At 40.0% G+C, this 22,264-nt stretch overlaps 1 protein-coding gene across 3 annotated transcripts in view; it reads right to left on the bottom strand.

Annotated features, from left to right (window-relative positions):
- Nucleotides 1-22,264, bottom strand: part of galnt7 (UDP-N-acetyl-alpha-D-galactosamine: polypeptide N-acetylgalactosaminyltransferase 7) — a 145,046-nt gene that overhangs the window by 25,824 nt on the left and 96,958 nt on the right. For 2 of the 3 annotated variants that reach the window (XM_072594556.1, XM_072594559.1), the window contains exons 3-6: nucleotides 17,732-17,898; nucleotides 14,524-14,654; nucleotides 8,148-8,227; nucleotides 2,207-2,389 (exon numbers count right to left, since the gene is read on the bottom strand). In XM_072594556.1, coding sequence (XP_072450657.1) covers nucleotides 2,207-2,389; nucleotides 8,148-8,227; nucleotides 14,524-14,654; nucleotides 17,732-17,898 — 561 coding nt within the window. Of the gene's footprint in view, nucleotides 1-2,206; nucleotides 2,390-2,557; nucleotides 2,741-8,147; nucleotides 8,228-14,523; nucleotides 14,655-17,731; nucleotides 17,899-22,264 lie in introns of all 3 variants that reach the window. The other variant, XM_072594558.1, reaches the window with a different exon arrangement.

Here is a 22,264-nt window from a genome sequence, read left to right as displayed (position 1 = left end):
CTCACAACATAGCCCTGCATCAAACTGTATCTGATACTATACCACAACCGAGAGAAACTGCAAAAGGCAAATTCACAAAAATAGGGCTAACATAAATTCTTGGATACATGAAATTGCAATAAAAATGTATGTCAAAATTAAGGTAGCCGAATATAGCAAGTCTCAAAGTCAGAATTAAATTGGTTTCTTTGTGCCTAAGTGTTTCCCCAGAGATATTAGTCCACCTTGCCACCTGAGAATATATATGTGCCACAACCTCCCTTGTAAAATTAATCCCAAAATTGTCAACTCTTAAAAGTAATGCTTCCTTGTAACCTGTACAAATTCTCCCTTTTGTTTCTTTGTTCTGTTAAACTCTTAATTTCAAAAAATTTGACTTACCCTCTATATCCCTGCACCTCAACCACATCTCTCCTCAATCCTTGTCTCACCAACAAAACAATTCAAATGCACCCTCAAATATTTTATTCTGCAGTCTCTGGATGTTTGCTACATGTTTTTAGTCTGATTTCATCTGTTCTTGTGTATGTTCAAGAGTTGTATGCTAAATAGATTGAAGAATTGGCCAGATTGGGCAAACTGTGCTGCTCTCCAGAGTTTCATTCAAGAGGTGATCTTATTGAACTCTATACTTAAAAGGGGATAGACAGGTAGATGCAGTTGACAAGTTGTATTGCCTGGTGGGGAAAGTCTAAAACCAAAGGGCACAATTTACAAATAAGAGGAATGCCACTTCAGACAGAGATGAAGAAAAATGATTTCACTCGTCAAGTTGTGAACTATGACTCTATTGGTATTTTCTACCAAAAAATGAGGAAGTTCAGTCTCTTGAGAATGTTTAAGGTAGAAATTAAAATATTTCTGATTACTGGCAGTGGACAGGGTTAAAAAGATGGGGTAAGTAAAAGGCATTCAATTGCTTAATCAGCCATGTTGCATGGCCAGGCTGGTTCCATGGGCTGAATGGCCTACTTCTGTTCCTATATTTCTGTACAATACTCAAGATCCAAAATGAAAAAAATGATTGTACAGTGACAGAATATTCTCCTTCAATCCATGACTCTATCCATTTGAAAATAGATATCCTTCCTCACAGTGAGAGAGATTAGGACTAATATTGCATCCATCAATTTTCTTTGATGATTTACTAACACATTTTAATTACTCTCAAGAACAGCATTTTAATGGTGTCAAATGTGAAATTATATTGCAAGATTTCTGAAAAACTATGGTTCTTTCATGGTGAATTATCAATCTTGACTTTGCTCTAGTTTAATGTTTTTAATCCAAAGGACCAGGTCTGAGTGTGGGAATTGATTTCTTCTCACTCATTCAGGAAGGAGTTAAAGCTGTATTCCCTGCTCAGGTGCATTATGAAATTTTAGACTACTGTAATTCACACCTATTTTTCACCCGAGTTCTTCCTGGGTTTTAGCAATGGAGAAATAATAGAAGTCTTTTGTTTACTTACCTAAACTTACTCACCCATATGCACATGTAATAAAAGGAGTGGCTTAAAGCTATACCAGATGCCAGGATCTGGCAAGTGTGTTAAAAAATAACCCTGGCAACGAGATGATATGGTAAAGCTCATATGCACAAAGGAAACAGTTTTCAATAGCAAATGCAAATTTCTCAGCTTTCCCCTAATGAATTGCATCTTTTTACAAGATATTTATCTTTGCAATTTTGACAGAATTGTTCAATTCACTTGATACATTCCATGCTACATTATTTCCTTCCCAATTGTGCTGCTGGGAAAAATTAAAATGATTGGAGCCAACTGTGTGGGATTAGGACACTCCCTCTGCAATGAACGCCAGCTCAGTGTACAAGTATGAGCTGTATTTTGGCAATTGCATAGTGTTAAACTGGACATTCTGGTTTTTAGCATTACAGGCACCATCTCCACATAGAAACTGACAAGAAATATTGGTTGATCCTTACTTGGTACTCACCACAAACTCTTAAAGCATTTAAGTCATGAAGTAAAAAAATAAGTTTCTTGTGTTTAAAGATTGAAAAGAATTGACAATTTATGTGAGTGCAGTCTTTTCAGTTCATTGTGAATATTATTTTGCAGGTAAAGGAGAAAAGAAATACCTGACATAAAAATAGGGACAGAAACAGAAATGGACATTAGCTGGATACAGAATTAGTGCGCAGATTTTTATATTTGGTAGTTATTAAATGTTCTCATGATTACCAATATGGTTCAGTTCTATGTTTTCTCCTTTCCTTCTCCCGCTTGGACAGAGGGACACGCTTCCACAGCATGCTCCAATCCCATGCTCCTCTAGCAAAACCATCTTCGTCACCACCCCCTTGTGGTGATATCTCGTAAGTATTTCCATTTATGGCATCTATGAGTGGGACAGTACATGTGGTTCTGCAGCAATATCGTTGGTGGAGGCGGAAAGGGTAGGTGCAAGGATCCATGCGTCAATATTTTAGAGGAATTAGGGTCAAGGATGCAGCGGGATATATGGGAAAAATAGAAAAATTATAGGACTTAGAAATATATTGTCAAACAATAAATAAATTCAACTGTGATTACCGATAAGGCTCAGTTTTATGCATTCTTCTGGCCTTTTCACGACTGTTTAATGGTACACGCTTCCACAGCAAGCTCCAATCCCAGGCCCCTCTGGCAAAACCATCCTCATCCCCACCTTGCTGTGGTTCAATGGTAAAGTCATTACCATCTATATAATCTATAAGGGGAACTGTGCATGTAGTTCTGAAACAAACATTTAAGAACACAATAGATACCAAAAATACAGGATTACCATCTGAACCTTCACATTTAACAATTAGGTCAAAGTGCAGCAAAGCCTGAGCAAAATAAACTACAGGTGGCATTTAAAAAAAACTTGAAAAAAAGTAATTTTACTATTAAATTATTCTGTTGGTGTTTGACATCTGGTGCCTGAAATAGTAACCTTAAATTGCTTTTTGTCTATAAGCAATTCATATCATTTAGCCAGACATTTTTTAACGTGATAATATCCAAGTGTGGCAACATTACTGATAATCCAAAAGGGTCGATCCTAGCACCTCAGCTGAGATTGGCCAACCCAGTAAACACCTGAAAGAACTGGAGCCCTTCAAATCGACAAAGCTTGATGGTGCATTTACTGCTTGAGCTATTAGTGACCTGACACACCCATTGCCTTTATGCATATGACATGCTTTGATCTTCTGGTCAGGTTTTGATCTGGTTGTAAATAAATTATAAAAAGATATTTTGATAGTAATTTATTATTTACATTGCACCTTATAGAATGAAATGTTTCATATATAAAAAGTGTACATACACAAAAATAAATCCATCTACAACCCTTTCAAAATAGCATATAAAGTGATACTTAGAAAATAAAGATTCATTCACATGTTTCAAATTTGCTGAGAGGCAGATTTTAATTAACACAAAGGGCAAATTAGTGCACAACTTGGAATCTTGTATATGATAACTGAGGAATGCACTGAAGTTCCGCACTATGCAAATTCATTTCTTAAGTTACCTTAACAACGAATATAGTTGACTAAAATTAACACTGCATCATCCATGTAATTCAGAACTATTGCAAGAAAATATCTTAAAAAATAACAGAAGTGTGCAGTGAAAATAGGAAATTTAGACTTTTGCTGACTGGAAACCAACACTTGTTTCAGCACAGTGGTAAAAGTGCCACAATAATTTCACAGCAGGTATTGAAAAATAAAACACTAAGAGAGAGTTGCTTTTATCTCAATCTTAGAGTGAGCTTAGAGTCTTTATAGTCTACAGTGTGGATGTATAATAATGGAAAAGGAGGGAGGTCAAATCTATTACTGCTTTTCCTTGGGAGAAGTTCACTGGAAAAGCAAGCTGAATTTTGTCAACAACAAGAATAATAAGTGGGGATTTAGTGTAATGCAAAAAGCAGAAAAACTCTAGCACTGGAATTTTAGAGGAAGCCTTCAGTAAAAGGATGCCAGATCTTTGCAGGATTTTGATAATTATAAATAGGTAGGTTACTTTTATCATGATAGCAATTTAAACTTAGCCTTTTCTTGACACCTCTATTCAAAATAGGCATAGTTTAAGTGAATACCTTCAACACAATGCAGTGTTTTCTAGTTGGTTGCAGCACCAACCCTTACAAAGTAGGAAAGCAGACCAAATGTGCTGCTTTTTGTATGACTACTACACAGACTACAAACTTGCATTTGGGAAGGGAAAATAATTCATCTAGCTTTAAACAGTGAGATAGAATTAGATTGAGCAGCAGGGTCAGGAAAATATATCTAGGGCTCTGGGTTTCTCCTTTTTCCAATCTCTTATCCAAGTATCCCTACATTAAACATTCTCCTCACAGCTTTTGGATGCCCATAACTAAGAACCATTGTCACAGTGGGGTCGAACTGTTCAATACAGGCAAAATTTCTTGACTTTTGTACTCTGTATCTGTGTACTCCACTTACTGTCTCATGTGCTCTCACTCTCAGAGGGGAAACCACTCTGGTTAGGGAACAACAGATCAGAAAGGGAAAGTGTTTCAAAAAGGTTCTAACCATGCCTGAAGAAGAGTGAAGAAAGCAGGATCCTATGAGGCCCAAAATGAACATAGCATGAGTCAGTAAGAAAGGAGCACCCAAGGGATATGGTTGTCTCCTACTTGGTCACTAAATACAGTTGTTCAGAGATGCTGAAGTCATGGTTGACTAATATTCAATCACAGTAGTCCAAAGATCCAAAGATGTGCAGGTTAGGTGAATTGGCCATGCTAAATTGCCCGTAGTGTTAGGTAAGGGGCAGATGTAGGGGTATGGGTGGGTTGCGCTCCGGCGGGGCGGTGTGGACTTGTTGGGCCGAAGGGCCTGTTTCCATACTGTAAGTAATCTAATCTAATCTAATCTAATCTAGTCGATACATTAGACTGGTTGCTTAGGATTCAGACCATCCAGGTTGACAGGCTACTGAGCTAATCAGCTTGGGCCCCTCTCAGGGTGATTAGCACCACATGCACTACTAACCCACTTTAAAAGCTTCTTGAACAATGGTCTGAAAGTTGAGAGTGCATTTCTGACTTGATCTTTCATGAAGAGCTGAGCAGCAAGTTACTTTTAAAGTATACCAAGGGATCCTGAAATTTTTAAAAAAATATCAAATGTTGGCAACTATGACAATTTAATCAAAACAGAGTTCACAAGAGGAATGGTCTATCCAGGTTTTGTTGACACAAAGCCAAGACGACAATTCCCGTGTGGGGAACTAATCTTTTGACACAGGACTATTTTCGATATCCATCATTACTGGAATTAAACCCAATTCTATTTGCCCATTCAGGTTAATGTTAAGCCATCTCAACACATTATTCAAAAAGGGTAGAATTTCTATTGGTGACATTTCTCCTGCTGATTTTTAGCTGGTAGTTGGCAGCCGTATTTACTAAATGTACTCCAATTCGCAGAATCACTGAAATGTTACAGCAAAGGAGCAGGCATTTGTCCCATGACGCTTGCACCAGCTCATTAATTTGACAAGAGATAATGGCGCTCATCTCCTGTTTTCCCCATATTAACCATATGAAAGCTTTGAGATGTTGAAGACACGACAAAACACTCCACAAGTGTGAACATACGAAGGATTTTTTTTCCCTATGGACTAGAGTCCATAGGAGGGATTTTTATTCTGTATGCCAAAAAAAATCACTTAGACTACATGTACATGCAATACAAACAGAGCTTTTCTGCATACAGACCAACTGCTGCATTGGATAAGGACAAACTTTAAAGGCACTTCCACCATCACAATACATCTGTGATGCTTTATAACATCTGTAACAAATGAATAAATACCTGGAACAAGGTTAGCTCACCGCCACCCCCAATCTCCCACCACATTGCAACTCCCAGCCAGCCAGAGTTCCAAGGAAGGACACTGAAAACAGGGCAGAGATACTCCAAAGCACTGGGCGAAGGACAACAGCACTGATGTTACCAACTGGAAGAAGCCAGCTATCGATTCTTCATAACAGACTCTGCTCAAAGGACAGTACAGCCACAGGAACAAGCCCTCTGACCTATCCAGCCTGCACTGCTACATTCGCATCTACGCTGTCCATATTCCTGTTTCCTGCCAACTTATGGTAAATTACACTACAGGACTATTTAGCATGGCCAATTCACCCTAACCAGCACATCCCTGGACACTACGGGACAATTTAGCACAGCCAATCCACCCTAGATATTGCCAGGGTTGGAAGATTTGAGCTAATAGAGAGGCAGAACAGGCTGGGGCTATTTTCCTTGAGGCGTCGGAGGTTGAGGGGTGACCTTATAGAGGTTTACAAAATCATGAGGGGCATGGATAGGATAAATAGACAATGTCTTTTCCCTGGGGACGGAGTCCAGAACTAGATGGCACAGGTTTAGGGTGAGGGGGGAAAGATATACGAGAGACCTAAGGGACAACTTTTTCACACATAGGGAGGTACGTGTATGGAATGAGCTGCCAGAGGAAGTGGGGAGGCTGGTACAATTGCAACATTTAAGAGGCATTTGGATGGGTATATGAATAGGAAGGGTTTGGAGGGATATGGGCGGGGTGCTGGCAGTTGGGACTAGATTGGGTTGGGATGTCTGGTCGGCATGGATGGGTTGGGCCGAAGGGTATGTTTCCATGCCGTACATCACTATGATTCTGTGTGATTGTCTGCTATCATTTTGATTAAAATGCATGTAGTGTGATGATTTTGTGTAAATGGAAATATATTTTGAAACATGTTTATTCTTATGATACTGGCACTGCTGGCACTACTGGCAAGTATTTATTGGCCACCATTAAGTGTCCTTGTGAAGATGGTGGTGAGCTGCCTTCATAAGCACAGCAGCAAAATCAGCATTTATTATCCTTGTCAGCAGTAGTGACCTATTAGTCTTTCAGCTTAGAGAAAGTAAGGACTGCAGAGTCAAAAAGTCTTGTGCTGGAAAGGCACAGCCAGTCAGGCAGTAGCTAAGGAGCAGGGAGTTGACATTTTGAGCATAAAGGTCTTCATCAGGAATTCCTGCACCACATTTTTTGAATCTCGTCTTCCAGCTTGTTCATTCTTCCTGATGTGGCCTCCACCTATGCCCCATTAGGACCAATTTGGCTGCAGATTTGAACCCATTCGGCATATTTTAGGTTCTAATGCTCAGATTATCTGGACCACATTATCACTGGATCCTACGTTCCTCTATTAATATTATTTATTACTCCAGGACTGTTCTGGATTATGAAGCCAATCACGGACTGGTTTTCACAGTTACCCAGCACCTTCTTAAACCTAACTCCTCATCCTTCTATCCTTATCTTCAATGACACAATATAATGCATTATCTTACGTAAATAACATGCAGTAGCCACGTTGCTTACGTCAGGGCTCTCAGTTACAGTAATACAATAAAGTACAAGTTAATTCTTCTTGTAATGTGGTGTTTGTTAAGGGAAGAATGCTGGCCAGCACACTGGGAGAGCTCCTTATTCTTCTTCCACTAGTCCCCTGGAATCTTTAAAGTTCACCTGAGCAATTTACTGCCTTTTAATTTTCATATTGTTGGCCATCTAATATACAATTTAATATCTCTAACGCTGTTTCATAAAATATCTTTACACTTTTACTGTACAGAGCTCCTAGTGTCAGGGCTGATTTATAATTCATTAACATGAAGTATATTTGCTCACAGTTTTCATTGATTTAATCGTAGCGAGGCATGAACACCACAAATGAATTCAAGAGAAATACAAAATCCTATTTGGATCCTTGGGACTTACATTGCTAACCACCTTGTCCAGAGAGGATACAGGTTGCAAATATATGATCCCTGGCTATGTTACAGAATTAAACATTTGTCACTATCTCAGTGATCACAAGGATTAGTTGAGGTGAAACTCACATACCTGATCAAGAATAAGTAAAATATGCACTCTAGTACTTTTGTGATGCTTTGGAGTTGAGACGGGGCAAGAGATGAGAAGGTCCTGTTATGACTCCATTTGAATAAATACATAACTTTATATGAATAAATAAATAAAGTTAGTTAAGGCATGATAAAAGTGATTTCATGATCATTTACAGTCCCCCTCCTGAACGGAGTTGAAATAGAACAGCTTGCCTTACCTATTTGCAGCAATGGGTGCAACCAGTGGCGCATACCAGTTTGGTCCAACTTCACAGTGAGCATCAAGATATATCAGTACCTAAAAAAGCAAAGAACAAATATCTCATTGAATCAATACCACAACTAAGCATTGATTAGAACATACTGAGTATTACTCAATATTAAGTAGAGATAAGTGTCCAGAGGTAAACACATGAGAAAATAAAGAAAATGAAGAATGACCAAAGGCTATTCAGGCCCATTTTTTTTTAAAAAAGTAATCATCAGGATTGTCTGTATGTCACTTTTGAATACAAACATACTTATTTTGAGTTCTCATAAGCAGCAAAAATATAAAATAGCAATGACAAAAGACTGACATACACACTTCTAGGAGTTCAATTTCTTGGCGGTCATGGTGGGACACATATGCAAACAAATTGTGAAGTGAAAATTTGAAGACATCAAAGTAGTTGCAGATCTGTCGAAAATGCATATAAATACCATATTGAAATACATTATTCAGCCCTGCCAGTTCTTATCACTGCTTACTTTCCATTTTAAAAAAAATGCAATTTTCCAATGCTCCTTCCATAGTCATTCAGTTACTTTTCCTTCATATACATTTACAGACTAATTTGGAATTCGGGAATATTAATGCTATAGAAACAAGCCATTTGATCGAACAGATCCAAGCTGATGCAAATTCTTTCCTCCTTCTTAATTTAATGCCACTTCCAAATCACTCACTCCTGTTCTGTGGCTTCCTTGTAAACAGGAAGGGATACTTGTTAAAAAAAAATTACTATGGATGACAAAATAGGAAGAGATATTGCTTCAAATCAAAGAAATGGGAAAAAGAGGCAGGTATCCAGTCACCAAGTCATCCTTCATTTACATGTGGCAAGTACTTGACACTGATCCAGCTTCCTCAGAGTCAGCTCTAAGGGTGAACAGAACCTCAACACTGTTGTTCATATCTGTCAGCCAAGGCTCCTTGATCTGACCAGATTAAAAGCCCTAATCAGGGAGCTCATATTCTATGAGGTTCACTTGGCTAAGATTGTTACAATCACTACATCCCTCCAAGAGGTGGAGGACATAGGTTGTTTTTTTTTGCAGCTCTTCCTGTGAAATTTTAGCACAAGGTCAGGTTCCTCCAACTCTGCTTTTGAATCGGATGGCGAGTAACGCACAGTAGCTTAAGAAATTCATTTTCCTCGTCATGAAAGGCATCAAGGTGACCACTGTGTCCATCTCAGACTCCAAGGTATCTTCATTACTTGATGGACAGGGAGAACCCGTGGGTTCCGTAATAAATGGACCTGACCTTGCATTAACATCTTACCCAGGATACTGACACGAGACTTTGTCCCCTGAAATAAACTGTTTCTCTTGCTTAATGGAGTTTTGTGTCCAGCATTAGTGTTCCTGATGCCTTTTCACCCATCATCCACTTAGGCAGTGAATCTGCCGCTATAAGTTAAAAATTAATAAGGAAGAAGTCTTAAATAGATTGCTGGCATTTAGAGTCAACAAGACATCAAAACCAGATGAGATGTATCCAAAGACTTTGAAGGAAGTGAGAGTAGAAATTATGGAGGCACTTGTCATAATCTTTCAATCTTCCTGGGACTCAACGGAGGTGCCAGAAAACTGGACATTTGCAAACATTACAGCCTAATTCAAAAAGGCTGTAAGGATCATCCCAGCAGTTATGCACAAGTTAACCAGTGGTAGGAAAATTTTGAGCAAAATTATTCAGTATAGAAATAGTCACATGGAAAATGTTGGGTTGATTAGCAAGAGTCAATGTGGATTTTTAACTAACTTGAAGTTTTCTGAAGAGGCAACCAAAAAAAAAACTCAATGAGGGTAATACCGTTGGATGCAGTAGACATGGATTTTCCGAAAGTCATACAAATTTGTGAGAAAGGTTATCAGTCATGGCATAAAATGCACAGGAGCAACTTGGATACAAAACTGGCATACAGATAGCATGAGGCAATGGGCTAGTGGTATTATCATTGGACTGTTCATCCAGAGACCCAGGTAATAATCTGGGGACTCAGGTTCGAATCCCACAACAACAAATGGAGGAACTTGAATTCAATAAATATCTGGAAGTCAGAGTCTAATAATGACCATGAATCCATTATCGATTTTCAGAAAAAATGCATCTGGTTTACTAATGTCCCCTTTAGGGAAGGAAACTGCCATCCTTACCTGGTCTGGCTGACATGTAACTCCAGACCCATAGAAATGTGATTGACTCTTAACTGCTCTCTGGGAAATTAGGGATGGGAAACAAATGCTGGTCTAGCCAGTAATGCCCACATTCAGTGACTTAATTTAAATAAAAGGAAACACAAGAGTAATCGTCAATTAATATTTTTCAGGCTGGAGGAAGATTTGCAGTGGACTTCCTGAAGTGGAACTCTTACTTTTCCTGATTTGGATTTTGGTGTGCAAGGAACAATTTCCAAATTTGATGATAATAATCTTGGAAGAATTGTAAACTGTAAGGAGGCTAATGTGGAACTCCAAAAGGACATGGACAGTGGGCGGATATGTGGCAGATGAGGTTCAATACAGAGAATTGCGAATTAATTAACAAATTGCGAATTTGTTTGAAAAATATTGAAAGACAATGTAAAATAAGAAATATTATTCTAAAGGGGCAGCAGGGCCTGTTGTATACATGTACAGATGTGGAGACAGCAGTAAATCAAGTATTCAGTGTCTTTAGCTTTATTAATAGGGACATAGATAACAAAAGCAAGGAGGTTAGATCTCAGCTGGAGTATTGCGTAGTTGTGGGAACCACATTATAGGCAAGACATGAATGCATTAGAATAATTGTAGAAATGATTTACAAGAATGGTTTCTCGAACGAGAAATTTCGAATACAAGGGTAGATTGAAGATGTTGGGCTTGTCCTCCTTGGACAGAAAAAGCCTGCAGCACTATTTGATGACAATTATCGAAGTCTTGAATGGGCTGGATACAGAGGATAGGGAGAAGTTGTTACCATTCATGAAAGAAAACAGAAAGTGGGCGTAGGTTTGAAGAGATGTGTGAATGAAGCAGGGATGACGAGGAAATAAAACTCAGAGTGAGTAGTTAGGGTGTGGAATGTACTGCCTGGAAATGTAATGCAGCCAGGGCTGAGAAGTGGTATATGGAGTTTAATTTTATCTAAATTACAACAATAGACAAAAGACAAATCAGGACAGGACCTATACACTGAATGGTAAGGTCCTAAGGAGTGTTGCTGAACAAAGAGACCATGGAGTGCAGACTCAGTTTCTTGAAAGTGGAGTCTCAGATAGATAGGACAGTGAAGGCAGCTTTTGGTATGCTTTCCTTTATTGGTCAGAACATTGGGTATAGGAGTTACAGCTGTATTGGTCAGGTCACTTTTGGAATATTGCGTGCAATTCTGGTCTCCTTCCTATAGGAAAGATGTTATGAAACATGAAAGAGTTTAGAAAAGACTCACAAAAGGATGTTGCCAGGGTTGGAGGGTTTGAGCTAGAGAGAGAGGCTGAATAGGCTGGGGCTGTTTTCCTAGGAGTGTCTGAGGCTGAGGGGTGACCTTATAGGGGCATGGATAGGGTAAATAGTTGAGGTCTTTTCACTAGTTCTGGACTCCCCCAACCAGAGAGCAAAGGTCTAAGGTGAGAGGCCAAAGATTTAAGGAGGACCCAAGGGGCAACATTTTCTTGCAAAAGGTGATGGGTGTATGGAATGAGATGCCAGATGAAGTGGTAGAAACTGGTTCAATTACAAACTTAAAAGGCATCTGGATAGGTACATGAATAGGAAGGGTTTAGAGGGATATGGGCCAAGTGCTGGCAAATGGGACTAGATTAATTTAGGATATCTGGTCGGCACAGAAGAGTTAGACTGAAGGGTCTGTTTCCATGCTGTACATCTCAAATATGAATTTCGTAGGTCATTAAGGCATTCAAGAGGGCATCAGATAGTTATTTAGAAGAAATTGTGTGCATGGATGTGGAAAAAGGTAGGAAACTAATTCTGAGTCACAGAACTGCTCCAGGCATAATGGACTGAAAGAAATTAGTGATTTTTAAATTTTTCTGTTTTTTTTATTGTGGACTGAAATGAGATAAAAAGGACATTTTCAAAATTAAGGTTATGGAAGGGATTGCTACACTTTTTAAAAGCAAGCTACCAGCACTTCTTTAGAATTGTTATTTTTCCTGTTGAACCATTGCAGAAAAGTTTGTTGTAGACAAACTGGTGCCATGGGTGTATAAAAGGTGAACTTCAGCCAGCAACAAGTAGCTGATTGGTTTCTGGATTGTTATCAGTTGTCGATGATTCTCATAAGGCAAGTCAGTTTAATTTTGATGGTTGGACAACTTTTTGGAAGTAATTCCCATGCCCAGAATTAATCTGGGGAGGCATTTGGATAGGCAGGGATTAAATAACAACAGTCAGCATGGTTTTCTTAAAGGAAGGTCACATCTGGTCAACTTGATTGAATTTTTGAAGAGGTGATCAATTGTGTAGATGAGGGCAATGATTTTGGTGTAGTCTACTTGGACTTCAGCAAAGCTTTTGATAAGGCTCCTCAGGGTAGACTGATGACAAAGGTAAGACCCATGGAATCCAAGGAACTTTGGCAAATTGTATCCACAATTGCTGAATGGCAGGAAGCAGAGGTTGAGGGGTATTTTTCAAATCAGACGTTTGTGTCCAGTGGGGTTGGTATTTGGACCCTTGCCATTTGTGGTTTATACAAATAATTTAGACTTGAATGTAGGAGGATTAAGGAATGTAGGAGGAAATTTGCAGATGGTAACTGGTAGGGTGGTAAACAGTGAGGAGTATTGCCATAGACTACATAAGGATGTATAGGCTGATCAGTAGCAAATGCAATTAAATCCAGATAAATGTGAGGTGAGGGCAAGGCAAAATGTAAGGGAATACAGGGTGAATGGCAAACCCTGGGAAGTACCAAGGATCAGAGGGACCTTGGTGTGTGCATGTATACCAGTGCTTTAAGGTATCAGGACAGATGGATAAAATGGTTAAGAAAGAATGAGATACTTGCCTTTTAGAGCAGGAGGTTATGTTGGAAATGTATAAAACATTGGTTAGGTTGTAAATTAGAGTATGGTATTCAGTTCTGGAATCCACATTCTAGGAAGGATCCGATAGCACTAGACAGGGTGCAGAGGAGATTTACCAGGTTGTTGCCTAGGCTGGAGAGTTTTAATGATGAAAAGAGATTGGACAGAGGAGGGTTGGTTTCCTTACAGCAAAGGAGATTGAGAGGGGGAATGACGGAGATGTATAAAATTATGAGAGGCATGCATAGGTGGACAGGAAGAAACTTCTTCACCCAGAGAGTGGTGGCTGTGTGAAGTGTTCTGCCCCAGAGGGCAGTGGAGGCCCAGTCTCTGGATTCATTTAAGGAGTTGGATAGAGCTGTCAAAGATTGTGGAATCAAGAGTTATGGAGATACGGCAGGAATAGGATACTGATTAAGGATGATCAGCCATGATCATATTGAATGGTGGTGCAGGCTCGAAGAGCAGAATGGCCTACTCCTGCACTTATTGTCTATTGTCTTAGTTGATGGATCAATGACCAGAGAACTGACTTAGGGTAAGGGGCACAAAATTGAGGAGATGTGATATGAAGAGGGCGTGGGAATCTGGAACTCACTGCCTGTAAGAGTGGTAAAGGCAGAAACCCTCATAACATTTAAGTAATAGTTAGATGTAAACTTATGATGCCTAGGCATACAAGGTTAAGGCCAAAATACTGGAAAATGGGATTAGAATATTTAGGTGGTTGTTTTTGACTGGCGTGGATGCGATAGGCCGAGGGGTGTTTTTCTGCACTGTAGCTTGCTAGGACTCTATGACAAAGGTTTTCTGCCAAACAGCAACAGGAGGGTCACATGACTCAAAACATTAGTTGTGATTTCTTTCCATAGATGCTGCCAGACCTGCTGAGCTTTCCCAGCAATTTCTGTTTTTGTAGTGCCAATATTCAGGTTGTTTTCAGAATTTTGTCACGTTTCCATCTGACCTGTATGCAGAAGGTGAGCAAATGGGTCAGACATTGTCCCAACAGTTGGTAAAGACTTCACTCTTCCTTGAAAGGGGCATAGATTCTCAGAGTGCTCCTGCTCATCTAGTTTTGTGAGGTTCAATGTTTTCTGGAAATGGTTTTGAGTTATGTGCATTACTACGGTTTTGTTGAAATACCCTCCCTTTCAGTGAAAAAATGCATTTGCAAAGTGTAACATTAAAATGAAGACATGTACCAAGATTCTGAGAATTCCTCAAACGTCACCATTTTAGGTGCTATTAACATACCGATTTTGAATGAATAAGATTCCAAATTTTACTCTACCTGACCGAGGGTTGCTTTATGAGCACCAATACTTCTTGCTTGAATTAATCCTTCTCTTCTTTCATTTCGGTATACCTTGACTAACCCATTCCACTGTTTCAAATATTGCTCCAACCTCTCCTTTAAATGAGCTGGTGACAAGTCAGCAGAGAACAAAAATCAGCAAAGTTGTTAAAATTGCTTGGAGCCAGGGACATTCTAAACAGCACTTAAAATAAAGGTCAGAATTTAAGGCATATCCCAAAGCACAGAGCCATCAAGATTTTTCTGTCTGTTATTTGCTGGAGCTAAATAATTTCTTTAAATATGGACTAGATGTGAAACCATGCCGATTGCTCAAAGATTTGAAGTTGTAGGAACAAAACAAGGACCATCTGCCACCAGTTTCTTGTAGAGTAATCTGCCTGCTATCCATTCTGACCATTTCAATGTTGTCAGAAATTATCTAAAAGGAAGATTAAAAAAACTGCACATGCACTAATATGATTTTTTTCTTGTTTAGAAGATGTCTGCTTTTGGCCAGTTTAAGGCAAGAACAATCAAAATTTCTGAATGGAAGGTTAGGATCATATTGGGAAGGAAACTACAATAAATAGTTAGCTACTGCTTCTCACATTCAGAGCACTTCACATTGAGTGAAGCAAGGACTTTTATGCAGGAGGAAAAAAGTGAATAACAATGACTTCACAATAAACTTTGAGATTATAACATTCCACAGTGCTTCACAGGTGTCAACAATATTGACACTAAGTCATACTTGGGCAGATGACCAGAAGTTTGGTCACTGAGGTAGATTTCAAGATGCACCTTTAAGGAGTTGTTAGAGGCAGATATGTTTCAGGAAGAAACTGTAGAACCTAGGGCCTTGGAAAGCGAAGAAAAGGTCATCTAGTGGTGGAGCCATTACATTTAGGGACATTCAAGAGGTCAGAATCGGAAGGGTGCAGATATTTAAGAAGGTTATAGAACTATCAGATATTGAGACATATGGAGGGCTGAGGCTGCGAATTACTTGAAAACAAGGATGATAGGCATGTATTAAACAGCAGCCAGCATCAAATTTGAATAGGTTTGGTACAAAGAGAAATATACAACATGTTTGGGAGAGGCAAAGAGACAGCTTTTGCATTTTCTGAAAGCATGGAGAGATGACAGCACTGAAGGAGTTGGTTGGAAGGGGAGGATGTGGGCAGGAGCTGATAAAGGAAAGAAGAGGTAGTGCATTTGGGAAGTATTGCAAATGAAGATTCAATTAGTTTTTACAGTACACTCTGAAGGCACTGCACATTGTAGCTATGGTTTGATGATGATAATAGGAATGAATGTTGAAGACAATGAATGACATATTCATGAAGTGGAATGGTTTGATCTGGATAATGTTAGTGAGATATTTGCAGTCATACTCTTTCAGGCAAGTAGTGAAAAATCACATTTCTGACTTGTGCCTTGTAAGTTGCGTAGACGGCCAGACGGCCAGCAAATGAGGCATATGCTACAGAATTCCAGCCATTGACCAATTCTAGCCAAGGAATCTATGTGGCTGGTCGATGTCAGTTTCTTATCAGCAGCCAACACCAAACATGTTCCAGCTGCAGGACTTGGGTGATGAAAATGACAGGGAATGCCATGGGGAGATGCATATATTCTCACTTGTTCAAGATGGTCACGTCTTGATGTTGTGTGGGATGATTATTATTTGGGACTTGCCATTAAATCCAACAAAGACTCAAATTCCAACTACTGGTCAAAAATATTAAACTTGAATGTTAAGGACATGAATAGATTGTCTTAAGTTTAAAAGTAGTAATTTAGAGACCTGGGACAGATTAACGTAACTCTATTGGTGCTGATGGCAGCGGCAGTAATATTAGTAATAGCAGTACAACTTGCATTTATATAGCAACTTTTACAACTTCAGGATGTCGCAAAGATCTTCACAGCTCATTAAAGTACAATGTGTTTTAATGGACAAAGCAGACTATTGGAAGTGACACCTCTATAGCAATAGCCACTTCCATCTATCAGTTTTCTTTTCTGAATACTAGGTTGGTTAGATTCAATTCTGTTTTCAAGGGAATGAAGAAATCAGGTGATAAAAGTGTCCATACTGAATAACTGGGGAAAACCTCTCCAAGAAATGTAATATTCAACTCTGACTAGATACAAGAATGACAGGAAACTTGCTGTAAATATCATGAGCAATCTGAGAAATAATGTGCCAATTCCCTTTTGCTCTTTTATTACTTATTATGGTTTAATATGCCATGATAACACTGCACTACTATGCTGTATACTTCTTTTGTACTTACAAAAATGAAAGATGGCACTATTGATCAAATTATGTTTATAAACCAATTCGTGCATGTTATTTTTATGTTTCAGTACTTCAGACTATAAGCTGACAATGAAGATGCACAAAAAATACTTGAACTGGATTCAGTTCCCAACAAGCTGAGAAAACGGCAAGTTTGAAACCCAGGACTCAAATATAGTCTTCCAAAATAAGGATTCTGCGTTTCTAGAATAAAGTCACAACATATGCTATCGAAATTAAAATTGCAGCCTCAATAAAGTTAAGCTTGGGAAAGGAACCCACAAGGGGGCATCCTAAGAGCCCAATCATTTTTTAAAAAAAATCACTGGATGGGACAAATTCTCAGGTGCTTGTAAAAGAGCAGAAACAGATATATCGAGTTGGGGAGGGATGAACACTATAGAATTAGTCACCTCAGGACCCTCAATTATGGAGCAGAAGAAAGTTATTTTTGTTCTTGAAGAGCTTCCTAAGAGGAAGGTGACTGCAAAGTGGAATTCTTTACTGCAGAGGGCTGTTGGATCATTAAGTATATTCAAGGTTGAGAGACACAAATTTCTAATCATTAAGGGAATAAAGGGTTATAGGGTAAGACAGGAAAGTTGACTTAAGGATTATGAGGTCAGCTATGACTTCATTGAATACCAGATGGGTCTTCTACTTCTCCTTTGTCTAATGAAGCCTATATTTACATATTATATGCAATTCATATACACTGTAACACAAAGCCTAGCAAGCTGCTCCACATGAACATTATTAAACAACATTAATCATTAAGAGCTGGTGTAATCAGATTAAAGGGTAGGTTTTAAGAAGTATCTTAAAAGGACAGAGAACAATGGAGGCAGAGTGTTTAATGGAGGCAACTCCGATGATTAGGGTGCGAGTTCATACCTTTGTTACTGTAGTCATCAATCAGAACTATTTCTGCTAGATACTTTTTAGGTGTCCTCTTGATCACACTGTGGACAGTTCTCATAAGGGTTGACCACCCTTCATTATGGAAGACAATGATAACACTTGAAGTGAGGAGACGATCATCATAATGCCAATACTTGCACCTGGCAAGAGCAAAATAGAAATTAGATACGTGTACTATGCAGGTTCTCAACAACACTTACTGAGAATATAATACAGAAACTAGTGAAGAGTTATTGTACACCAACCATTTCTGTTCTGCTCTTATACTTTTCCCAATAATTTTCTTGCCCACTCATAGGGCTGGTTTTTGTGTTTCTTGACTGGGTGCATAGAGGTGTTTGAGAAACCCCCCTTGCTCTGTTGGCCAATCTAGTTGGAAGTAGTGTAAAATTCTTTTGTTTGTTCCCTTCCAACTTTGAAGCTAGCATCAGGTCCAGTGTTTTCGCATGCCAGAATACAGTCAGCTCATGACGTCAAATTATGATAAAAAGTGAAAACATTTTATTGCCGTTGCATTCACCTTGGGGTGAATACTTGATAGATTAGAGAAACTGTGTTTCAAAGGGGTGATGCATGTCCAATTAGCACTGTAGGCCCAGGGTGTCATGAGGCAGAGGAGTAACGCTGCAGTCACAGCTAGATTTGCAACTTCCCTGATCTTAGAGCATTTTTGGCATTATTCCTTGAAGATGCAAGGAGCTTATAATGTTACTAGAAAACACACAGATACTACCACCTTCTGCAGCAGAATCTGCGGGTATATTTAACTCTATCCTGACAGCTGGCATTTTCTACCATTCTTCTGCCACCTTTTTACAGCTGCTGCAAAACTAGCACAAACTTTTTTTTATATTCAATACCTGTTAAATGGAGCAGGCAATGAAAAACTGCAGATGGTTGGGTTGCTCCTTTGAGTTATTGAGAACTAGCACAATGTCATCTGGCTGCTAACATCATGCTGTATTTCTCATCAAAACATTTGATTTAGGAATCCTTTCTTGGGGATATTTCTATTAGTTTTCCAATGTACAAGGACAAAAAAAACTCTCAGGCATTTCATCTTCTCAAGCTTGCCTCACCATTCGACAAAATCATGGCTGATCTGACCCAGACATCACCCTTTTTATGCTCTTCTCATGGCAATCAACTTCCCAATATTACAAAAATCTTTCTACCTTTTATTTAAATACTTTCAGTGATCTAGCCTCCATAACTATCTGCGTTAGAGACTTTCAGACATTGGTGGTATAGGGGACAGCGTAGAAGATTACTTAAGATTACAAAGAGATCTTCATCAATTGGGCCAATAGGCTGAGGAGTAGCAGATGGAATTTAATTTGTATAAATGGGAGTTATTGCATTTTGGTAAAATGAACAAGGGCAGCATTTATACTGTTAATGGTGCCCAATTAATATGAAAATAAATAACCAGCGCTCAAATACGAAAACTTCTTTTATCTCAACTTCAGAATCAGCAAAACAAAAACCCAGAAAGTCAAAACCATTCTGTCCCCAAAATATTGAACGAGTTACGGTTTAGAAATAACGTCTCGGGAAAATTAGGCCATTTTCTTGTGTGATCAACAGTTGAAATAACAATGCCAAAATCACAAAAGAAAAACTGCCGCTTAAGAGAGTTGTCAGTCTTCACTGCACTCAACAAAATCGAATCTTGCTGAGATTTTTTTTGCCTGCAACCAGAATTGTGAGATTTTTAAAAACTGCATATTCTTGCCAACATTTCCATGAGATCACAAAAGGTAAAAATGTCTAATATAGAAATGGGAAAACTTTAGAAGAGTCATAGAATCCCTACAGGCCATTTGGTCCAACAAGTCCACACCAACACTCTGAAGAGTATCCCACCCAGACCCATTCCCCTACCCTATTATCTACATTTGCCATGATGAATGCACCTAACCTACACATCCCTGAACACTATGGGTAATTTAGCTTGGCCAATTCACCTAACCTGTACATCTCTGGACTGTGGGAGGAAACCGGAGCACCCGCAGGAAACCCATGCGGACTCTGGGAGAATGTGCAAACTCCATATGGTTGTCAGAGGTTGGAATTGAACCTGGGTCCCTGGTGCTGTGAGGCAGCAGTGCTAACCACCGAGCTGATTGATAAACTAATCAAGCTTCGAGCAGAAAACCCATGGTCTGATTTACTTGCACATAGCAATATGAAAATAAATTAAGGCACATAATGAAACCCTAATTTAGCTTATTAAATTTGGAGAGGGAGCTACAAGATAGGTAAGAGATAGAGCTGATCTGAGTAAGAGACCCACAAAACCTTTGGAAATTAGTGTATAAATTGGGTAAAGAGGCCAATGGTTTTGGGGATTCAACTACACAAGAGATTAATAAAGACTATTTTAAAAAGTGAACATTTTCAAAACTATTCAAACTGCATATTCCTACAATGGAGTACAGTAAACAGAATTGGTAGCTCACCAGCACCCAAGGGCAATATTATGAACGAATAAGAGAAATAATTCTAAAGCCCTTTGAAGATGAAATTTTTGATCATGTTGAAAGACTAGAATATCTGAAATTGTTCCTCTACTCCATCCTAGTTAACCCCAAGTTACATTTTCAATCCCACATAATCACCATCACGAAGATGACTTTCACCTCTATAATATAGCTGATCTCTGCCAGGTAAAAATCAAAATCCTAATCTAAGTAATTTTCACAATCAGCCTAAGCTACTCTAATGTTCCCTTAGTTAGTTCATCATCCTCTATCAGTGAATTAAAATCATAACTTACTTCGCACTTCTCCCAAGAGAGGTACAAAAATATTTTGGGATGGAATTTGGAGCATGAGGCCAAGGGTGAAGATATTTCTGTCACATTATAGAATGCAAACAGGCGAAAGAAGGAAGAAACTAAAGATGGTAGGGCTGAAAGAAGGGCACAGAGAGATGCATGGATGACAACAGTTTCTTTAAGTCATCAGTGAAAATGAAACTCCTACTTGCAGCAGCACTGAAATCAGTTCTGAGAAGATTAGATTAGATTAGATTCTCTACAGTGTGGAAACAGGCCCTTCGGCCCAACTAGGCCACACCGGCCCTCCGAAGAGTAACCCTCCCAGACCCATTCCCCTGACTAATGCACCTAACTCTATGGGCAATTTAGCAAGACCAATTCACCTAACCTGCATATCTTGGGAGGAAAGAGCTGAAAAATGTTTTGCTGGAAAAGCGCAGCAAGTCAAGCAGCATCCAAGGAGCAGGAGAATCAACGGTTCAGGCATAAGCCCTTCTTCAGGAATGAGGAGGGTGTGCCAAGCAGGCTAGGATAAAAGGTAGGGAGGAGGGACTTGGGGGAGGGGCGTTGGGAATGCAATAGGTGGAAGGAGGTTAAGGTGAGGGTGATAGGCCGGAGAGGGGGTTGGGGCGAAGAGGTCGGGAAGAAGATTGCAGGTCAAGAAGGCGGTGCTGAGTCAGAGGGCTGGGACTGAGATAAGGTGGGGGGAGGGGAAATGAGGAAGCTGGAGAAATCTGTATTCATCCCTTGTGGTTGGAGGGTTCCTAGGCGGAAGATGAGGCACTCTTCCTCCAGGCGTCGTGTTGCCATGGTCTGGCGATGGAGGCGGCCAAGGACCTGCATGTCCTTGGCGGAGTGGGAGGGGGAGTTAAAGTGTTCAGCCATGGGGCAGTTGGTGTGGGTGTCCCAGAGGTGTTCTCTGAAACGTTCTGCAAGTAGGCGGCCTGTCTCCCCAATGTAGAGGAGGCCACATTGGGTGCAGCGGATGCAGTAAATGGTGTGTGTGGAGGTGCAGATGAATTTGTGATGGATATGGAAGGATCCCTTGGGGCCTTGGAGGGAAGTGAGGGGGGGGGGGGTATGGGCGCAAGTTTTGCATTTCTTGCGGTTGCAGGAGAAGGTGCCAGGAGTGGAGGTTGGGTTGGTGGGGGGTGTGGACCTGAAGAGGGGGTTGCGGAGGGAGTGGTCTTTCTGGAACGCTGATTGGGGAGGGGAGGGAAGTATATCCCTGGTGGTGGGGTCTGTTTGGAGGTGGCGGAAATGACGAAGAATGATACAATGTATCTGGAGTTTGGTGGGGTGGTAGGTGAGGACCAGTGGGGTTCTGTCCTGGTGGTGATTGGAGGGGCGGGGTTCAAGGACGGAGGAGCAGGAAGTGGAGGAGATGCGGCGGAGAACATAGTCAACCAAGTCTGAGGGGAAATTGCGGTCTTTGAAGAAGGAGGCCATCTGGGTTGCTCGGTATTGGAATTGGTCCTCCTGGGAGCAGATGCGGCGGAGGTGAAGGAATTGGGAATATGGGATGGCGTTTTTGCAGGGGGCAGGGTGGGAGGAGGTGTAATCTAGGTAGCTGTGGGAGTCGGTCGGTTTATAGTAAATGTCTGTGTTGAGACGGTCACCCGAGATAGAAATGGAGGTGTCTAGGAAGGGGAGGGAGGAGTCCGAGACAGTCCAGGTAAATTTGAGGTCAGGGTGGAAGGTGTTAGTAAAGTAAACTGTGGGAG

Source organism: Chiloscyllium punctatum, chromosome 2 (genome assembly GCF_047496795.1).
Source record: "Chiloscyllium punctatum isolate Juve2018m chromosome 2, sChiPun1.3, whole genome shotgun sequence".
NCBI classification, from domain to species: Eukaryota; Metazoa; Chordata; class Chondrichthyes; order Orectolobiformes; family Hemiscylliidae; genus Chiloscyllium; species Chiloscyllium punctatum.
Note: the sequence above shows the minus strand (reverse complement) of the source record. Positions and strands in the feature narration are given on the sequence as shown.